General features: G+C 41.0%; 1 protein-coding gene across 1 annotated transcript in view; it reads left to right on the top strand.

The window, feature by feature from the left end:
* Window positions 1-843: 843 nt before the first annotated feature.
* Window positions 844-21,214, top strand: part of sgo1 (shugoshin 1) — a gene marked incomplete at its 3' end in the record, with an annotated part of 20,731 nt that continues 360 nt past the window's right edge. Inside the window, exons 1-7 of the mRNA XM_079829727.1 lie at window positions 844-1,189; window positions 4,106-4,296; window positions 4,384-4,427; window positions 6,478-6,527; window positions 8,791-9,483; window positions 9,574-9,666; window positions 21,003-21,143. Of these exons, the coding sequence (XP_079685853.1) occupies window positions 1,042-1,189; window positions 4,106-4,296; window positions 4,384-4,427; window positions 6,478-6,527; window positions 8,791-9,483; window positions 9,574-9,666; window positions 21,003-21,143 (1,360 nt within the window). The 5' untranslated portion in view covers window positions 844-1,041. The remainder of the gene's footprint in view (window positions 1,190-4,105; window positions 4,297-4,383; window positions 4,428-6,477; window positions 6,528-8,790; window positions 9,484-9,573; window positions 9,667-21,002; window positions 21,144-21,214) is intronic.

Below are 21,214 nucleotides of genomic sequence, written 5' to 3'. Positions count from 1 at the left end.
TTGGTTTGTGTTTTCATATTTTAAATAAATGTATAATAATTAATAATTTTCCTGTTCTTAAAAATGGTTTAAATTTGTGATGTTGATCATTTTATGACGGTTTTTTTAGGATGATTTTTGAGAATTTAAGCTTTCAGATGATATCCTTAAAACATGGGTTGAATGAATAGGCTATATTGATGTTTATTAAATCATTTATCACTATTTTTATAATTTATTAACTTTGATGGCTGACTGGTTGATGATTTCTTTCCAATGAACTTGTTTATAATGAGTTCACTGCGTTCTTTAAAATCTGAGCAATGTGTCTGTAGGGTTCTCTGATGGGCAATAATAATGAGATTAAGAAAATGTAAAGAAGACATTTTTTAGAATATGCAGAATTATCTACCATTAATGATAAACGATATCCTAACAGTCTATTCATGTATAGATATTAATTTCATACATGCTTGTGTATAACTACGGTTGCAGACGCACAGGCAACATTTGACTATTCACAAAGCGCGTTCACGCGTTGACCGTTCGAAAATGGCGGACGGCTAACGTATAGCGGCCCATAGAAACAGTCGCTAATGGGGAATCTACGTATACAAATCTATGGTCATAAAGTTATGCTGCACTTCAGCGAGAAAAACAACTCGTTTCTGTTTTTAAAATAGCATTTATTTAAATAAAAAAAAAAGATTATTTACATTATCCTTAAAGTAAATGATAAATCTTTAGTCTTCGAGGAAAACATTATGCGCTTTTTTGATGACGTCTGAACCAGTTGCGGAAGTGGCGTGTGTTCGTCCAATCAGAGCTCGAAGCGCATGATTTCGAACGTCAACGTCCCGACGGCAGATGCGCCAGAGAAGCGACACACAAACAACACACACACGCAGAATCCGTCCTAAAGTATCCGTTTATTCGCCTCAGGACCGCGGCGAACGGCTGTGTGGAGCGGGTGTCGTGTTTGAGTGGAGCTCTGAGGCAGATGTGGCGGGAAAGCTGAGCCTTTAATCGCCTGAGGGACTCAGTCCGCGCTCAGTCTCGGCCATGGCTCGGGAGCGCGCGGGGCAGAAGAAGAGCTTCCAGAAGAGTCTGGACGACATAAAGGAGAAGATGAAGGAGAAGAGGAACAGACGCCTCGCCAGCGCGATAGCGGTCAGCCACGGCCTGTCGACGCTGAAGAGCAGGAGCACAGGTGCCAGAGTCATTGTGTGTGTGTGTGTTTGTGTTTAATGTTGTCGGTACGAGGATAATAAACAGCTCTTAAAGGGACAGTGCGCACGAAAATGAAAATTCTGTCGTTGACCCAAACCCGTTTAGGAATAAAGTCATACAGGTCTGAAACTAAATTAAAGTGAGCATGAAACTTCTCCTCTATTGTGCCGTATTATCGAGTGAAGCGCTTCGCAAACAAGAACAAATGTGGGGCGGGGCTTGAGTGTGTCTGTGGGGTATTGATTGGATGGTTGTGGTTTGATCTCATGTGAGTGACAGGTTCTGAGAAGATTATTAACCCTCTGCTGCTCTCCGTTTAGGGGTCGCATTGGTTGGCTGCGTCCCAATTCGCATACTATCCGTACTAAATAGTATTTGAAAAAATAATTAGTATGTCCCAAATTTTAGTATGTTGAAAAGAGTATTCCAAAGAAAGGTCTACTATTTCCGACTAAGAATGCGGAGTGCAGATCGATGCGCACTTTAACGGCTGATATTGCCCACAACCCATTGCGAAATGGACGAGGATTCGATTAGAACTACAAACGCGGATAAAGTGTTTAAAAAACGACAAACATGACGGTTACGCGAGTCTGACGGTTAAGTGGAGAGGATTAGATAAAGTGGTTTGAGTGAGCAATTATCAGTATTTAACCTGACGAAAAGATATTTATTCAATATTGTCCACATTATATTTCACCTGAGAACTTTTTTAATGATACGTTTGGCCATTAACTTTGCAAACACATGAGAGGAGTCTCTGCATTAAAGACCCACGAAAGGCAGATCATCGAGCGACTACATTTCTCTCCGATACGGTAGGAAATTAAATTAAAAGTGGGGGATTTGAACTGTGACGATGATTGACGAAGTAGTATTTCCCAAAGCTTGCATACTCTTCTGCTACACACTCAAAAGTATGTACTTTTTCTTCACAAAAAGAGTACATAGTTTTAGGACGTAGTATAAGTAGACGAATTGGGACACAGCCTAGGTCTTCAAAATGTATTTTTTTTGAAGGCAGATTAGCGCCTCTTTTGGAATTATTTCAGAAATCCTGCAATCATGTGTGTGACCACTAGAGGTCTCTGTGGAGAGGCTGGAGAATTCACTAGTTCTCTTTTGAACAGGATTTTTTTGTTGATAGATTTGAATATATATTTAAAAAATAAAGACTATTTATTATAAAGTTTTAGATATTTTTTTTTGTTTGTTAAAAATATAGATTTTTTTCTGTGAATTTGTGTTTTTGCAGATTTCCCATTCATTTCCTATGGTGGTCATTTTTGACCGAAGAGCACAACTGGGAGTATTTTTTTTTTACGACCCCTTAGCATGCTCGAATCATGACCCCAATTTTTGTGTGCGTTTACAGTCCTAATGCTAGAAAAGTCACCAAGTTTCATATCATTCTGATGAAGCTGTGATTTTAAACATTTCAAAACAGAAAATTTGCCCGAAGAGCACCAGAGGGTTAACACAATAATGATGTGCACCGAACACTCACTATCTCATGATATAATCAGGGTTTTTCCTGGGTCAAAAATGGTCTTCGGTGGTGGTTGACAACTAGGGATGTTAACCGATGACTGTTTGACCGATGGTTGACCGTATCAACGTTAACCGAGCAAAGTTGTCGGTTAAAAAAAAAAATATGGTCTCTAAATTAGGCTATTATAGACAGTGGACTAAACGCTAATGTCCGAATGTGCAACATGGACTCGGTCTTCCGACCTTTTGATTTGGATTAAAGGCCCTTTCACACCGGACGCGTAACGAAAAAGCGAATATTTCGTGTGCGAATAGTTCGCGTCAAAAGCATTCACACCAGCCGCGACGCGAGTTTGCGACGTTTCAGAGCTCCAACATTCCCAAACATTCGCGCGACAGCTGAGAAACACGGACACGTAATCATTCAGTGGAGACAAGCTTTTAATTTTCTTTAAAAGACAGAAGAAGAAGGTTTTGGGTGAAGCCAGTCTTAAAGAACAGAGTCTGAAGGGGAGGATGCGAATCTACAGGAGCTAAAGCTTCATCATGGCCGGTTCCGCACTTACTTTACAATGTCCGTGGGACAATTTGAGGAGCTCGAGAGACAGAGACGGTATCAGCGCATCTGACGACACACACACACACACACTCGAAACGAACGGCTCGATCCGGAGCTGCTGTGTTTCCAGTTGAGTCACAATGTAAACATTTAAGTGCCACAGTCGTACTGACGGAAACACATTCACTTTCCATAGTCGCGGACGCAATTAGATAAAAAAACAAAACAATTTATTGATTATAATATCTGTAGCCTATAGTGGGCAAACACAGCTGCATCTGTACAGCTGTAAACACAACTAACTTACAGCTGTAATCTCGTGAGGAATGCCACACCTGGCTATGGTTAATGTTGATTGAATAGCTAATGACATCAACTGGACATTTCGTCACCTTTGTTTCCTTGTATGTGATTGGTTTAAGCCTTTTCTGTCGCTGCGAGTGTTAAAAAAAATCGACATCGAAACGAAAAAAATAAACATAGTTTTTTCGCCGCAGCACATTCGCGTTCGGTGTGAAAGCTCTCATTACACAAACAGCTGATCAAAAAATAAAACCATCGCGCAAATTATTCGTGCGTCAAAATCGCGTCCAGTGTGAAAGGACCTTAATATGTGAAATATGAGAGAACTAACACTGATTATTATGGAGACCCAGAGAGTGTGCTCGGGGAAGGAGCTCTGATCGTTCTCTCTGTCACTCAGTCACAAGCGCAGCATCTATTCTACATCATTCGTAAATCACAATAACTCATCAAATTAGGCTTTGGCGGGACAATTTGTTTTGGCGGCCGCCAAAAAAATGTAAATGCAGGAAAAACCCTGTGTAATGGTGTGTGTCCCCACAGCGACGGTGAAGCCGTTCGTGCTGAAGAGCGTCCAGGTGAATAACAAAGCTCTGGCCGTGGCCCTGCAGGCGGAGCGGGAGAAGGTACGGCAAGCCCAGGGGGTCATTCTGCAGCTGAAGAAAGAGCGGCAGGCGCTGGTCTTCCACCTGCTGATGCTGAAGCGGACGCTGCGGGACCATGGACCCGCTCAGGTGAGCTCAGGTGACCCACGGGTCGTGCAGATCTGATATGAGTGTGTGAAATTATGCGCTGTTGATGTGTGTGACTTGGGTTTGCAGGTTCCTCCTGTTGAGACGAGTCCAATGCCGCCCGCCAGTCCCCGGTGAGCACAACAAGCTTTTAATAGCTCATCAATCTGATCATAACTCCAGAAACAGTGAAATATTCCTCCAGTGTAGATCAGCTGTACACACCAGGGATGGAGATTAGCATCCGCCACCAGCCAAATGCGGGTGGTTTTGTGTTGTGGCGGGTAAATAAAACTAGCACAGCTACAGTTTCAGCTGGACGGCGGACACTTCTAGAGGAGGCACAGCTTCAAAACACATGTGGCGTTACAAATCAAATTCACAATCAGTAGTAGAGAAGCTAATTTGCGCGTGGTTGCGTTTTAGCGGCTTTATTGCCATAGTGGCGGAGCCTGGAGAACATGAGCTGGAAACTTGTGCGGTTTTTTAAAAACACGTTGAGCTCGCGTCGCGTCCACCGTTTGAACACTAGAGGATCTCCAGATATAGAGACTCTATATATATATATATCTATAATAGAGTAGAAAAACAGATATCAGTGGGTCTGTCCAGTAACTCATGATGAACCTCAGGCGAACCGCACACTTTACAGAAGCACTTCAGTGTCTCATACACACACACACACACACACACACACACACACACACACACACACACACACATCCCTGCTTCTAAAGGGATAGGCCCATAGTTTTTTTAAATGGATAATATATTTATATAATATTAGTGATGCACCAATCATGATTTTACATGGCCGATTCCGATACTGATTTTTTTCAAGAAAACGGGCCGATACCGATATCCAAATTATTTTTATTTATTTATTTTTTTTACACAATAAAGGAATGAAAGTATACATGAACAAGATGTTTATTTGGTATTTAACAGGCTAAATTGGCTTTTGGCCAATGAAAACAAGTCCGCAATCTGAAATTAACAGGAAATTGAATTGGAAATTAAAAGGCTGAAAGGTGAAATTAAAGGCAACAACTGCATATTCTGCAATCCGAACAAAGATGTTCCTTAAATCAGCATTAGTTTTTAAATTCAGTGTAAAGAAAAAAAGTCTTTACCAGTGAAATTAAATAAAACCAAAGTATATAATTGTCCCAAAATGTTAAATCAAATAATGTTTAGTGCAACGAAAAAAACTAAGATGCTACAGCAGGTGCTTTTTAAATCAAATTAAGTCAATGTAATTTTAAGGTAAAATAAAAGGTAACACTTTAGAATAATGGTCATTAGTTAACATTAGTTAATGTATTAAAGGGTTAGTTCAGCCAAAACTGTAAATTGTGTGATTAATGACTGACCCTCATGTGGTTGGACACCCGTCAGACCTCCGTTCATCTTCAGACACAAATGAAGATATTTTAGTGTAAATCTGATGCTCTGAAAGGCCTCCATTGGCTCAACTTTACACTCTCAAGACCCTTAAAAGACACTAAAGACTAAAGTTACAAAGTCCATCTCACTACAGCGGCTCTACAATAACTTTATGAAGACGAGAATAGTTTCTGTGCGCAAAAAAACCCTAAATAACGACTTATATAGAGATGACGATTTCAAAACACGGCCTCATGAAGCTTCGAAGCGTTATGAATCAGTGAGTCGATTCAGCAGTTCAGAGCGTTATGAATCAGTGAGTCGATTCAGCAGTTCAGAGCGTTATGAATCAGTGAGTCGATTCAGCAGTTCAGAGCGTTATGAATCAGTGAGTCGATTCAGCAGTTCAGAGCGTTATGAATCAGTGAGTCGATTCAGCAGTTCAGAGCGTTATGAATCAGTGAGTCGATTCAGCAGTTCAGAGCGTTATGAATCAGTGAGTCGATTCAGCGGTTCAGAGCGTTATGAATCAGTGAGTCGATTCAGCAGTTCAGAGCGTTATGAATCAGTGAGTCGATTCAGCAGTTCAGAGCGTTATGAATCAGTGAGTCGATTCAGCGGTTCAGAGCGTTATGAATCAGTGAGTCGATTCAGCAGTTCAGAGCGTTATGAATCAGTGAGTCGATGCGGATATATGATCTGATCAGTGATGATGTTGTCACATGACCCTTCTCTGATCATATGCGGACACATGTATGATCTGCTCAGTGATGATGATGTTGTTGTTGTTGTTCTCAGGCCAGTGGCTGTGGTTGAGATGGACACGCAGGATCCGCCATCAGCTGCAGGTACGGCACTTTACACACACACACACACACACACACACACACACACACACACGATGAGTAGAGAGAGTGTTCGTTAGGGATGCCACAATTCTCAATATAATATTGAACCGTTTGGTACGGCATTCACGGTTCAATGCGCACTTGTGGGTTACGTTTGTCGGTTTTGCATTTAATTATTTTTCTACATATTCTCAGGCGTGCGTGCGTGCGTGCGTGTGTGTGTTCGGTGCAGGCGTGTAATGTTACCGAACGGTTTCCGAGTGCAATCTTTAAAAGTTCACAGTCGGCTTGTTTTAAGCGCGAACACACTTCAATCCGAGTTCCCACACGAACATATTAAAGCTACACTATGTAACTTTTCCGTCCACTAGAGGTCGCCTGTTCAAAACAAAGGCGTAGTTTGATGACGGCACGTTTGAGCGCAGAATCTCGGGACATGTGGTCTTCACCTCACAGCCGGTGGGAAACAGTCAGGATAGGACTGGGGCAGAAATCATGTTCATGATGCGATTATTAACATTACTGTAGTGAAGCAGAGCAGGAGCGAGTGTTGTGGAGCTGAGGAGCCGCAGGAGCCATTGAAGAGCGGGACTGTTATTATGGCATAGTCGCTGGCGGGACTTTTATTATGACACGGTTGCCGGCGGCACTTCCTCTTCTCCAGTGCTGAGTGTGAGGTAACGCAACTGTTTATCGTATTAGATATATCTGAGTGTGTTGAAAAGGAAGTTATGACGTTCGCTCGGCGGCTGCTATGACACTTGTTCACACTGCAGTGAGAGTAAAGTGTTTCACTGAATAAAACCGGAGACCGAGGGTGACGCAGATATGACGCAATCGACAGGCCACGCCCTCACACGCATAGCTCACACGTCCCGGTTCCTTGGTTAAAATAGCAATTTTCTCACGATTTACAAATAGTTGAAAACATTTGGGATATTCTAAGTACTCAACTGAACAAAATATATAACACTGGCCTAGTGGTTTCTGGATGTTTTACTGCAAAAATCCTACATAGTTCACCTTTAAGTATTCAGTCCATTTTATCACGACATTCAAACTATATGTAAAATCAATGAAATATATTTTTGTTCAATAATATTTTATATTTTCTTTTTTGGTGTTTTGAGATAATTTTATGATTTATAATTAATATTTATGCAATAATTAAACAATTTTTTCCCATTGAATATAATAAAAAATGTGTGTGTGTATGTATGTATGTATGTATGTATGTATGTATGTATGTATGTATGTATGTATGTATATATATATATATATATATATATATATATATATATATATATATATATATATATATATATATATAACATTTATTTATTAAAGATGTATTTCATTTTAGAGTTAAGCCTAGCAATGTTTTAAATGAGATCGGTGCCATCCGGTGGACACATTGAGCATTTGTATCACGCAATAGCACATTTTTACCACTATAGTGGATCTTGCGTTTTATAAAAAAAATGTTAAAAATCGTAGCTTCATCTGAATGGTCCGAAACTTGGTGACTTTATTGATACTTGGTATATGAACACCCCCAAAAAATTGGGAACAGGATTTGAAAAGTATTAAGTGGTCGTAAAAGAAAGTCACACTCAGGACCTTCGGGTCAAAAATGACCCCCATAGGAAATGAATGGGAAATTAATATATAAAAAGAAAAAATATATATAAGATATATATATAAGAAAATACAGAGTTTTTTTGTGCATACAATCTACAAATCAGCCAGGATGCAGAAAAAAAGACTCAACAGTGAAGATCTCTAAAACATCAAGAGTGCAAAACAGAAAAAAAACTCACACACACACACTTATACACACAAAAACACACGCACACACAAATTAACGCGTGCCATTCCAAAAGCTAATTGTGTTTTTGTGTGTGTGAGTTTTTTTGTCTGTTTTGCACTCTTGATGTTTTAGAGATTCACTTAGACTTTTCAAATCCTGTCCCCAATTTGTTTGGGTGTTCATATACCAAGTACCAATAAAGTCACCAAGTTTCAGACCATTCTGACGATTAAAAAAAAAATATATATAAAAAAAAATTCAGGTCAGAAATGACAGAAGAACCCCAGAGGGTTCACGTAATATGTGAAATATTACAAAACGTGCTTGTTTTGAAGAGAGTGAGCGTGGGGGAGGAGCTATCTGACCGTTCTCTCTGTCACTCTAACATGCGCCCTATCACATCACAATAACATAAAGTGTGTGTGTGTGTGTGTGTGTGTGTGTGTGTTTCAGAGGCTGTCTCGAGTTGCCGTGCTGACAGACAGGTGTCTTTGCCCCCGACGGTAGGGACGAGGCGAAAGAGGCGCTCTGAGTCTGTGAGGAGGCGGAGCTCCCGCTTCCACCCCGCCCCTTTGGGGAACACCGGCGTTCCGGATGGGAAACGGGAAGAGACTGAGGTGGAGCAGGAGCGCTGCGAACAGACGGACTGTGATTTAGAGCTGGAGATCTCTGAGCTGCCAGCGGTCCAGCACTCCACACCCGAGCCTCCTCAGCGGCCCAGACAGAACAAGAGGAAGCCCAGCCAGACCAGCGCCAGGCCCAAAGCGGACCGGGGCCGCAGGCCAGAGCGGGCCCCGCTGAAGAAGCCCTGGGAGAACCCCAAACCCAGAGCGCGCTCCAGGAGCCGGGACCGGTCCCAGAGCCGAGCCAGAGGGCCGCCGGCAGAACACCTCAACTCCTCACTGGGCGGAAACGACACCTTCGACTTCGACTGCGAGGAGGCGGTCCACCTGACGCCCTTCAGAGCCAAAGCAGCGGAGACGCCCGCGCCCTCACCTGCGCCCTCACCCGCGCCCTCACCCTCGCCGGGCCACGGGCACATGGGCAGCCCAGAACCAGACGATTCCCCGTACATCCCCAAGAGGAAGACCAGGAGAACCCGCAGTCCGCCGGCCAGACGCGCTCGCTCCAAGAGGCGGCACACGGGTAAACACAGGGGTATGGGGCGGCACACGGGTACTCAGTCTCTTTTATATGAATCTGCCTCATTCACTGTTTTAATGTTTTGCTCCACAGAGAGAAGGACTGAAGACCCTGAGCTGCAGCTCCACCCACAGTCACCAGTGTGTGTTCCTCCTGAGAACCCCAGCCAATCAGAGCCAAGCCCAGGTAAACACAACACGATTGATAGTCAATCAAAATGAGTTAATTACGTGCCTGTAAAATTTGACGTTTTGAATCCAAATATGTCTCGGATGTGAACCGTGTAGACCCAATTATTAACTCCACAATAATAATTGGAAATGGGCTAATTTCCCAAAGACTGGAGTGAACCATAGACGTCTCTCGAGCTGTAGTGCCTCAGTTCATACACACACATGACCAACTCATGACCAACACATGACCAACTCATGACCAACACATGACCAACACATGACCAACACATGACCAACACATGACCAACACATGACCAACTCATGACCAACACATGACCAACTCATGACCAACACATGACCAACACATGACCAACACAAGACCAACACAAGACCAACACATGACCAACACATGACCAACACATGACCAACACATGACCAACACATGACCAACACATGACCAACACATGACCAACACATGACCAACACATGACCAACACATGACCAACTCATGACCAACACATGACCAACACAAGACCAACACATGACCAACACATGACCAACTCATGACCAACACATGACCAACACATGACCAACACATGACCAACACATGACCAACACATGACCAACACATGACCAACACATGACCAACACATGACCAACACATGACCAACTCATGACCAACTCATGACCAACACATGACCAACTCATGACCAACACATGACCAACTCATGACCAACACATGACCAACACATGACCAACACATGACCAACACATGACCAACACATGACCAACACATGACCAACACATGACCAACACATGACCAACACAAGACCAACACATGACCAACACATGACCAACACATGACCAACACATGACCAACACATGACCAACACATGACCAACTCATGACCAACACATGACCAACACATGACCAACTCATGACCAACACAAGACCAACACATGACCAACACATGACCAACACATGACCAACACATGACCAACACATGACCAACACATGACCAACTCATGACCAACTCATGACCAACACATGACCAACACATGACCAACTCATGACCAACACATGACCAACTCATGACCAACACATGACCAACACACGACCAACTCATGACCAACACATGACCAACTCATGACCAACACATGACCAACACACGACCAACACACGACCAACACGTGACCAACACGTGACCAACACGTGACCAACTCATGACCAACACATGACCAACTCATGACCAACACGTGACCAACACGTGACCAACACGTGACCAACTCATGACCAACACGTGACCAACTCATGACCAACTCGTGACCAACACATGACCAACACATGACCAACACGTGACCAACACGTGACCAACTCATGACCAACACGTGACCAACTCGTGACCAACTCGTGACCAACACATGACCAACACATGACCAACTCATGACCAACTCATGACCAACACATGACCAACTCATGACCAACTCATGACCAACACGTGACCAACTCATGACCAACACGTGACCAACTCATGACCAACTCATGACCAACACATGACCAACACATGACCAACTCATGACCAACTCATGACCAACACATGACCAACACATGACCAACACATGACCAACTCGCGACCAACGCATGACCAACACGTGACCAACACGTGACCAACACGTGACCAACTCGTGACCAACTCGTGACCAACTCATGACCAACACGTGACCAACTCATGACCAACTCATGACCAACACATGACCAACACATGACCAACTCATGACCAACACATGACCAAGTCATGACCAACACATGACCAACACATGACCAACACATGACCAACACGTGACCAACTCATGACCAACACGTGACCAACTCGTGACCAACTCGTGACCAACTCATGACCAACTCATGACCAACACATGACCAACTCATGACCAACACATGACCAACACATGACCAACACGTGACCAACTCATGACCAACTCGTGACCAACTCGTGACCAACTCGTGACCAACACGTGACCAACTCATGACCAACTCATGACCAACACATGACCAACACATGACCAACTCATGACCAACACATGACCAAGTCATGACCAACACATGACCAACACATGACCAACACATGACCAACACGTGACCAACTCATGACCAACACGTGACCAACTCGTGACCAACTCGTGACCAACTCATGACCAACTCATGACCAACACATGACCAACTCATGACCAACACATGACCAACTCATGACCAACTCATGACCAACACGTGACCAACTCATGACCAACTCATGACCAACACATGACCAACACATGACCAACTCATGACCAACTCATGACCAACACATGACCAACACATGACCAACACATGACCAACTCGCGACCAACGCATGACCAACACGTGACCAACACGTGACCAACACGTGACCAACTCGTGACCAACTCGTGACCAACTCATGACCAACACGTGACCAACACATGACCAACTCATGACCAACTCATGACCAACTCGTGACCAACACGTGACCAACACATGACCAACACGTGACCAACACGTGACCAACACATGACCAACACATGACCAACACATGACCAACACATGACCAACTCATGACCAACTCATGACCAACACATGACCAACACATGACCAACACGTGACCAACTCATGACCAACACGTGACCAACTCGTGACCAACACGTGACCAACTCATGACCAACACGTGACCAACCCATGACCAACTCGTGACCAACACGTGACCAACTCATGACCAACACGTGACCAACCCATGACCAACTCATGACCAACACATGACCAACACATGACCAACTCATGACCAACTCATGACCAACTCATGACCAACTCATGACCAACTCATGACCAACACATGACCAACACATGACCAACCCATGACCAACTCATGACCAACTCATGACCAACACATGACCAACTCATGACCAACACATGACCAACACATGACCAACACGTGACCAACTCATGACCAACACGTGACCAACTCGTGACCAACACGTGACCAACTCGTGACCAACACGTGACCAACTCATGACCAACACGTGACCAACCCATGACCAACTCATGACCAACACGTGACCAACTCATGACCAACACGTGACCAACCCATGACCAACTCATGACCAACACATGACCAACTCATGACCAACACATGACCAACTCATGACCAACTCATGACCAACTCATGACCAACTCATGACCAACTCATGACCAACTCATGACCAACTCATGACCAACACATGACCAACTCATGACCAACACATGACCAACTCATGACCAACTCATGACCAACACATGACCAACTCATGACCAACACATGACCAACTCATGACCAACTCATGACCAACTCATGACCAACACATGACCAACACATGACCAACTCATGACCAACTCATGACCAACACATGACCAACACATGACCAACACATGACCAACACATGACCAACTCATGACCAACACATGACCAACACATGACCAACTCATGACCAACACATGACCAACTCATGACCAACTCATGACCAACTCATGACCAACACATGACCAACACATGACCAACTCATGACCAACTCATGACCAACACATGACCAACACATGACCAACTCATGACCAACTCATGACCAACTCATGACCAACTCATGACCAACTCATGACCAACACATGACCAACACATGACCAACACATGACCAACTCATGACCCTGAAGTGTCTGAGAGACCGTGATTAGACTCTCCCTGAAACTGCCTCATCGACACGGCATCCTCAATAAACCCGTCTCCAGCGTGATGACTCCGATTGTTAGAATATTCTGATCTATTATGACCTCTGACCTCCTAATTATTAAACTAAATTAACCATATAAACTAAATTACTGATCTAAAGCCCACACTGTCACTGTATGATAATTGAAATGAACTGATGACATCACCGTTGCATATTGGTATGTTGACGGAAGTTTGGGATTTCATGTGTTGCGTGATATCTCTGCGCCCAAGTAGCAGTGCTTCGCCTGTGCTTCCCCATAATATAGTCCCAAGTCAATATCTGCCTAGGAGATCGCCTAGGGCCTCATTTATAAACGTTGCGTACGCACAAAAGAAGGCGTACGCCGCTCTCTACGCAATAATTGGTATTTATAAAAAGCAAACTTGACGGGAAAATGTGCGGTCCTTCACGCAAGCTCTGACCCAGGCGTACGCACAAAAATGGGTGAAATGAGAAATGGCGACACCGTCGGCAGATGGAAGAAACACGTGAAAGTGTGTGAAACTGTAGACCGTTGTGTAAAAGAAATGGCAATACTGCCTCTCAATAACATGAAGACTTCACAAAGCAAGTATTACAATTAACAGCCTACACGAACACCCGTTTGATCGATCTGCAGTGTAAAACAAACAAAATCAAAACGAAAAAAAAAGTTGAATATGTTCTGCAATAATATTGGCATGTTATGCAATTCATCCTCATAAATAATATGGTAAACAGAACGAAATAATGTACAAAACTGATATTCTCGTCAATGTGTCCGTCTGGAGGAGCAGATAGGCTATAGATGCAATTAGATAGACAGATAGATAATTAGGGAGATATATAAATAGATAGATAGATGTATTAATTGTCCACTGGGGAAAGTTGTTTTCATAGTAGGCTAAAGATTTCTTCATCAGCTACGGAATCATGGTATTCATGCATATGCCTTTTTTTTTTCTTTTTTTTTAGATAAAATAACATATGACGTATGTCTCAGCCATTCAGAAAGCTGCAAGAAATAACATTTGCACTGAACTATTTCCCATTTCCACGTAGATAATAGGGATAGGGATTAATAGGGATTCCCCAATAATTGCCGCCAGTCTCTCATCAAGAGGCTCAGCTCCGGTGTTCCTTTCCCCACCCGTGGCAGACACACTCTGATGGAGCGCTAGACGCTTTTTTGCCTCGACTTTGATGTCCGACCATTTCTTTTTTTTTTTTCGGCCACGGTCCGAGGTTGTGAGGCTACAGCATTTACGGCATCTGCAATCTTTTGCCACTCAAGTGCCTTTTTGGCATCAGTAATGCCCACACTGTGCCCTCCAAAAAATATTTGTCTCCTCTTTTCCACCTCGCCAACGATAATTTCTACTTCACATTGAGTGAAGTTACGTTTTTTTGATTTCCTCTCTGTGTTTGCCATGATTTCGCAATCGATGAATATTAACTTGTGGGCGTTTCACGGACTATTTATGGGCAACTATGGGCGTGACATGAAGCCGCAAAAGCTGCGCTACATTTAGAATTGATTGTGATTTATTAAGGGAAAATTGCGTAAGATGTGCGTGCGCACGGTTTTATAAATCCGAATATTTCTGTGCGTACGCACGTCCTATGTTTCATCCGTACGCCACTTCTGACGCAAATCCTACGCAAAGTTTTATAAATGAGGCCCCTAGTCTTAATCTGCAGCGCTATATGTTGTGAATACGCAGGCCACAAGAAGTCATTAGGTGGGTTTATTTTTTTGATCACTTTTACTCGGGACTAGTGTTAATTTTGTCACCTATTTTTAATTTAGTCTTAGTCTTGTGCCAAATGTCCTTGTAAGTTTTAGTCATATTTAGTCATTCACATATCTTTTTTTGTTAGTCAAGTTTTAGTCGACTAAAAGTCTCGTCATTTTAGTCTAGTTTTAGTCAAAGGAAAACTCAATATATTTTGTGGCACAAAAAGTTACATAAAATATATATAACCTGCATAATGTATGTGCCACAACACCACATGCCTAAAATCAGCATTCGTTTATGAGACGATGGGCACAAAAAATTGATTTCGATCTTGATTCAGTATGAATTCATATGTATATATCCTACTGTACATTTAAGGAAAAATAAGTTCGCCTTTTAGCACTATATTAAACTTTTTTGGGGTTATATTATATTTGCTTGCATGCTTTACTATTCACTATTATTAACATTTCAAAATTTCACAAATAAGTAAGCAGTTATGATCTGCAATACTTTTTTGAGCAACTAGACTACATGTATATTTATTAAAGAGCCATACAGGCACCCAGTGGGTAATGGAAATTACAAGTGAAAATTTTTATTTTTCCAGCCACAAAATGGCTCTAATTTGCCTCTTTGCATTGGAATTCTCTATTTTAACCTTAAAGCTACACTGTGTAACTTTTTTAGTTTATTCTTAGCTAAAAACACTTAGTTCTTTCAAAAATATATGTGCTCATTAATGTATATTTACTTCTTTCAAGTAATAAAGTGTTCTGGTAAGTTTATAATATGCCATTGTAAACCCATACGGGTGAGGGTTCGAATGCGGGTCGCCATGTTGATCCTCCATCTTGAAAGTACAGTAGCCAAAGAGGGACATTCCCGCAAATTCAAGCTTCGCCTTTGGCGTTTTAACACTCGATGGCTCCGTGACGAATGTGGACGAGGTCGAGCTGGAAGACATGTTAATCTTGGACTAAATCAGCCACCGTAGGAGTTAAAACGAAATCAGAATTGAGAGGAACAGAAACTAATATTCACTGGATGGTCATATACCAGTTCACCACTAGATGGGGGAAAATATCACACAGTGGAGCTTTAATTAATACACTAATTGTAATATAAATAAGAAAAATATTTTAAGTGGTCATTAATGTACCATAAGTATTGCACAAATAGTATTTAGTACCAAAAGATCTCAAAATATTCAATAAATATTATTGAGCTAAAATATAGGCTATTTATTTTAAAAATAGTTAAGGTGTATGATCACATTTGACCATCAATGAGTATAAGTGTGACTTAATTAGTGAGGAATACCTGAGGGCTAAATACAAGAAAAACATTAACATTAATGTTAACAATGTTGCATCTCCATCACTCTCCATAATAAAATGATACTGTAAATGTGGCTGACGTAATACTCAATGCACACTATGCTGGACTGTTTACCAAAAATTGCTGCAAACACCTGAATAGTGAAGCTGTTGTGTAACTTACGCGGCTTAACCTGTTAAACTGCAACCCCACTTTGGGGCTCACAGCTGAAAACGACCTACCTGAATTAAAACAATTATAGCTCCTGAGAACAGTGTGCTACAGGCACAATTAAGGTATCTTTGGAAAGAAGACACTTGGGACTCTACTAAAAAGCAATCAGAGTTGATAATTCTCAAACAGATAAAAAATTATAATAGTTGAAATGCCTCAAAAATTATTTGCACTACACAGAATGTTGTATTATTTCATGTAAAAATATATGAAAATAGACCTGGAGGAATCCAGTTCAGTTATGGATTGAAAGCCACACGACTTATCAGTTTATATTTCAAGTTTGAGGAAGATATAATGAAAAATGTGGTTCCTGCAAGCTTTTTTCCAAGACTATGTCTGTTCCATTTCTCCCTCCGCCTGCTTGAGGCACATCCCCAGAAATGACATCTCCCAACTAAAACAATTGCAGTTGCTAAACAATTTGCACTACATGCACAATTTAGACATCTTTAAAAAGAAGACACTTTACAGTTTATTACCCAAACATTAAAGTAGAAAAAAACTTAGAAAGACAAACAGTTATAGAAGTTGAAGTGTCTTGAAGATGATTTGTGCTACAATGAACACTTTATTATTTGATGTAAAAATATATGAAAATAAGCCTGGAGGAATCCAGTTAGTTAATGAATTGAAAGGCAAAAGTCTCATCAGTTTATATTTAAAATTTGACGAAGATATCATGAAAAATGGGGTTCCTGCATGCTTTTTTCTAAGAATATGTCCAGGTGCCAAGAAACCTACAGGAGACTTGATAACCTAATGTTATGAAGTGTACTGCAAGCTGTTTTAGCCATCATATATGATGCTTGAATGCTTTTTCAACTATAAAATAATAGGCAGAACCATAAGACTTTGTATTAGTGATTTATTTGTACAACAGAACTTATAAAAATATAATAAAAATGAAATATTAATAAAAAAGAGCTAAACTTCTTTGCAACTGAAAATACAACAAGTAATATAAGTATAATAACTATAAATATAACTAGTAATATAAATAACAATATAATATAAATATATAGCTATAAAAACACACACAATTTGCAAATGTAAAAAAAAAAAACATTTACTGGCCTTTTACTGGCGGATTCAGGTCTACAGCAGCAAGTGCAGATCTTGAAGAATCTGAAAGCGTTCTTCTCTTTTCTGCTGGTTGGCTGGTGCTTGGATGCCATAGCTCATCTGAAGACTCAACCTGATGCCTGTAGAATGGCAAGGAAAGGAATGAGAATTAGCACTGCATGTCCTATTTCTGTATAGTTTGCCCATTCAATCAACAATCACACTGTCATCATTCACTCTAATTACAGGCCATCCCATGAACAATGAAACTGATGGGCAGTCGGTTAGACAGCATTCATATTGACGGCGGCCCATACATTCTCTCACAGCCCAAGCATCAATCTAACGGCCGGCTATACAGTGAGCATTCATATTGACGGCCACCTATACATTCTCACACAGCCCAAGCATCAATCTAACGACCGGCTATACAGTGAGCATTCATATTGACGGCGGCCCATACATTCTCACACAGCCCAAGCATCAATCTAACGACCGGCTATACAGTGAGCATTCATATTGACGGCGGCCCATACATTCGCACACAGTCCTACAATCAATATAATGGCCGGTGATACAGTGAGCATTCAACAATCACACAGATGGTCGGCCGTCCAGAACTTTTCTTTTTTCGTCAATTTGTTTTTGTAGCACAGGGGAAAAAAATGCATTTTATATATTATATATATATATATTTTTTTTTTTCTGTGTGTGCTAGAAAAAATGCTAAATATCAGTATATGTATAATCTATACTGGTATATTGTAATTTTTCTAGCACACAGGAAAAACATAAAATAAATACAGTCTCGATATATATATATATATATATATATATATATATATATATATATATATATATATATAAACAATTACATGTGTTATATATATATATGTTTTATTTACACACACATGGGGAAAAATTATATATACTTTTTCCCCATGTGTGCTAGGAAAAATGCAAAATATCAGCATATGTATAATGCATACTGGTATATTGTAATTTTTCTAGCACACAGGAAAAACATAAAATAAATACAGTCTCAATATATATATATATATATATATATATATATATATATATATATATATATATATATATATATATATATATATATATATATATATATAAACAATTACATGTGTTATATATATATATATATATGTTTTATTTACACACACATGGGGAAAAATTATATACTTTTTCCCCATGTGTGCTAGGAAAAATGCAAAATATCAGCATATGTATAATGCATACTGGTATATTGCATTTTTTCTAGCACACAGAAACAATAAAATACATACATTCTCACACACATTCTCAATATACATAAACAACTACACATAGCAACTCACCGGTGTGTTATTGGATCAACTTCTCTGTCAACAAGCACCGTCACCGCTGTGTTCACTCTCCTTTTTCACATCGCTGCTTCGAGTGAGCTCAAATAAAGCATCTTCAGCACAATAAAAACTTCTTTTGACGATCCATTGGATAATACATTCCGTCCAGTTAGTAAGATTAGCAAACAGTTACTACAAAGAGACCTCTGTTTGTTTACTAGCGCGTTAGCTTTTAGCTGTCAGATGGGGGGTGTCAGGCTCGCAGCATCTCGTCGGAGATAGCGCCACATTGGCACATTCAGATGAATAAATATTCACGCCCATGTGACAAACATACACATGCAAGGTCTCGTTGGAATCGTGTGCTCATTGGCTACATTTTCTGTCAGTCATGACGATTCAATGCTTTTATTGGCTCCAGATAAACAGACATTATCATTGGATGAGCACGTCATGACATCAGATAAAACGATCGCTATGGTTGGATATTTTTGACTATATCGCGGCTATCTTTGCATGTTTTTGAGTGGGGTTAGTTGGATTTTGTTCGTAACATTCTAAGCTTTAAACCCATGCCACTTTATTCTACCGGGAGACTGTTTTTGGTGCATTATTTTATTGCATAACAGTCTAGTATGATACTTCGCTCCGCAGAAATGCAATGTAAACAAAGGATTAACCATCAATATTACACCGTTATTGTTTCGTTGGATTAAAATGCTCTATGGGATGTTATTCAGTGGACCCTCACCTTTCCATTCGTTCTGGAATTGTTTGCAATGGATGCGTGTGTGGCTCGTAATTAGGACACTAAAGGTATGTACTCTGTTTTTATTTATAAAATCGTTGATGTGTATTGCTTACATTGATGCAAAAATACAGCCGTTATAAGCTTTTCAATGAAAAACAGTGGTCTGTCCTCGATGCTTGAGGTTTAGACCTTTAGAATGATATATAGTTTGTCAAGATTAATGATGTTTTTTTACGTTAAATCTATTAACAAACATTACACTCGTGCTAAAAATAGCGCTTCAACCCGTGCACGCGCTCATGAAGCTTATCAGGTTAAGCCGTTCAAATGTATTGACACAGCGCTAGAAGTATTGAGCGCTCCGGGAACCATGTGACAGAGGTGGAAAGTAACGAATTACATTTACTTGCGTTACTGTAATTGAGTAGTTTTTCTGCGTACTTCTACTTTTTTAAGAAGTTTTAAAAATCTGTAATTTTACTTTTACTTAAGTATGTTTTGTTTGAAGTAATGTACTTCGCTACATTTTAAACCACATCCGTTACTGAGTAAAAATAAATAATACAAAGGGGGGGAAAACGCGATCCGGAAACGACTGCATTGAATTGAAGGCGGGAGAACGAATGCAAAAATCACAAAAAGATGGAGATGGACAGACGTCAGACCCAGCTGAAAGCGAAACGCCGTCGTGAACCCCTGGATAGTATGGAAATACTTTGGATATAGACAAAATATAGCCTCATGATGAAAAAGTAGAGCCGATTATAGACGAAAATGAAGAGCGATTTTATCTTAGTTTTTATTTTATGCAAAACATCGTCATCGTCTCGTCTTCGTCATGGAAAAAAAGGTAGTTGACGAACATATTTAGTCTCGTCTGACGAAATTAACACTACTCGGGACATGCTAGCTGGCAACATAGGATTCCATTCATTATGCTAAGCTAAGCTAGCGGCGACCCTGCCAAACTAAAACACTGAGACAAAAATGCATTTGGCCACATATCTAAATGTAGGAAAGAAGATGAATAAGCCCTATTTCTAAAAACGGTGGGGGTGTCACATGACCACTGGCTCATCTTGCCCCACTCTCCATGAAGCGTAAAGAGGCTTGTGTTGTTGTTTCAGCTCCTCCTGCTGTTCCTCTGGATATTCCCCATGGAGAGGCGGAGCTTATGATGATTGGCTGCCCCATATTTGCGTTCCCGAAGGTTCCCATTGGTCAGGAGAACGAGCCGCCCATGATCACGGGCCGCCGCCGCAGAAGAGGTGCATCTCTCCTTCTCTACCTTTTGATAAATTGTGATGTAGTTTTAGTCATATTTTAGTCGCCTGAATTT

Source organism: Gobio gobio (assembly GCF_949357685.1).
Source record: "Gobio gobio genome assembly, chromosome: 11".
NCBI classification, from domain to species: domain Eukaryota; kingdom Metazoa; phylum Chordata; class Actinopteri; order Cypriniformes; family Gobionidae; genus Gobio; species Gobio gobio.
The sequence above is the reverse complement of the archived record's forward strand: the minus strand, read 5'-3'. Positions and strand labels throughout refer to the sequence as shown.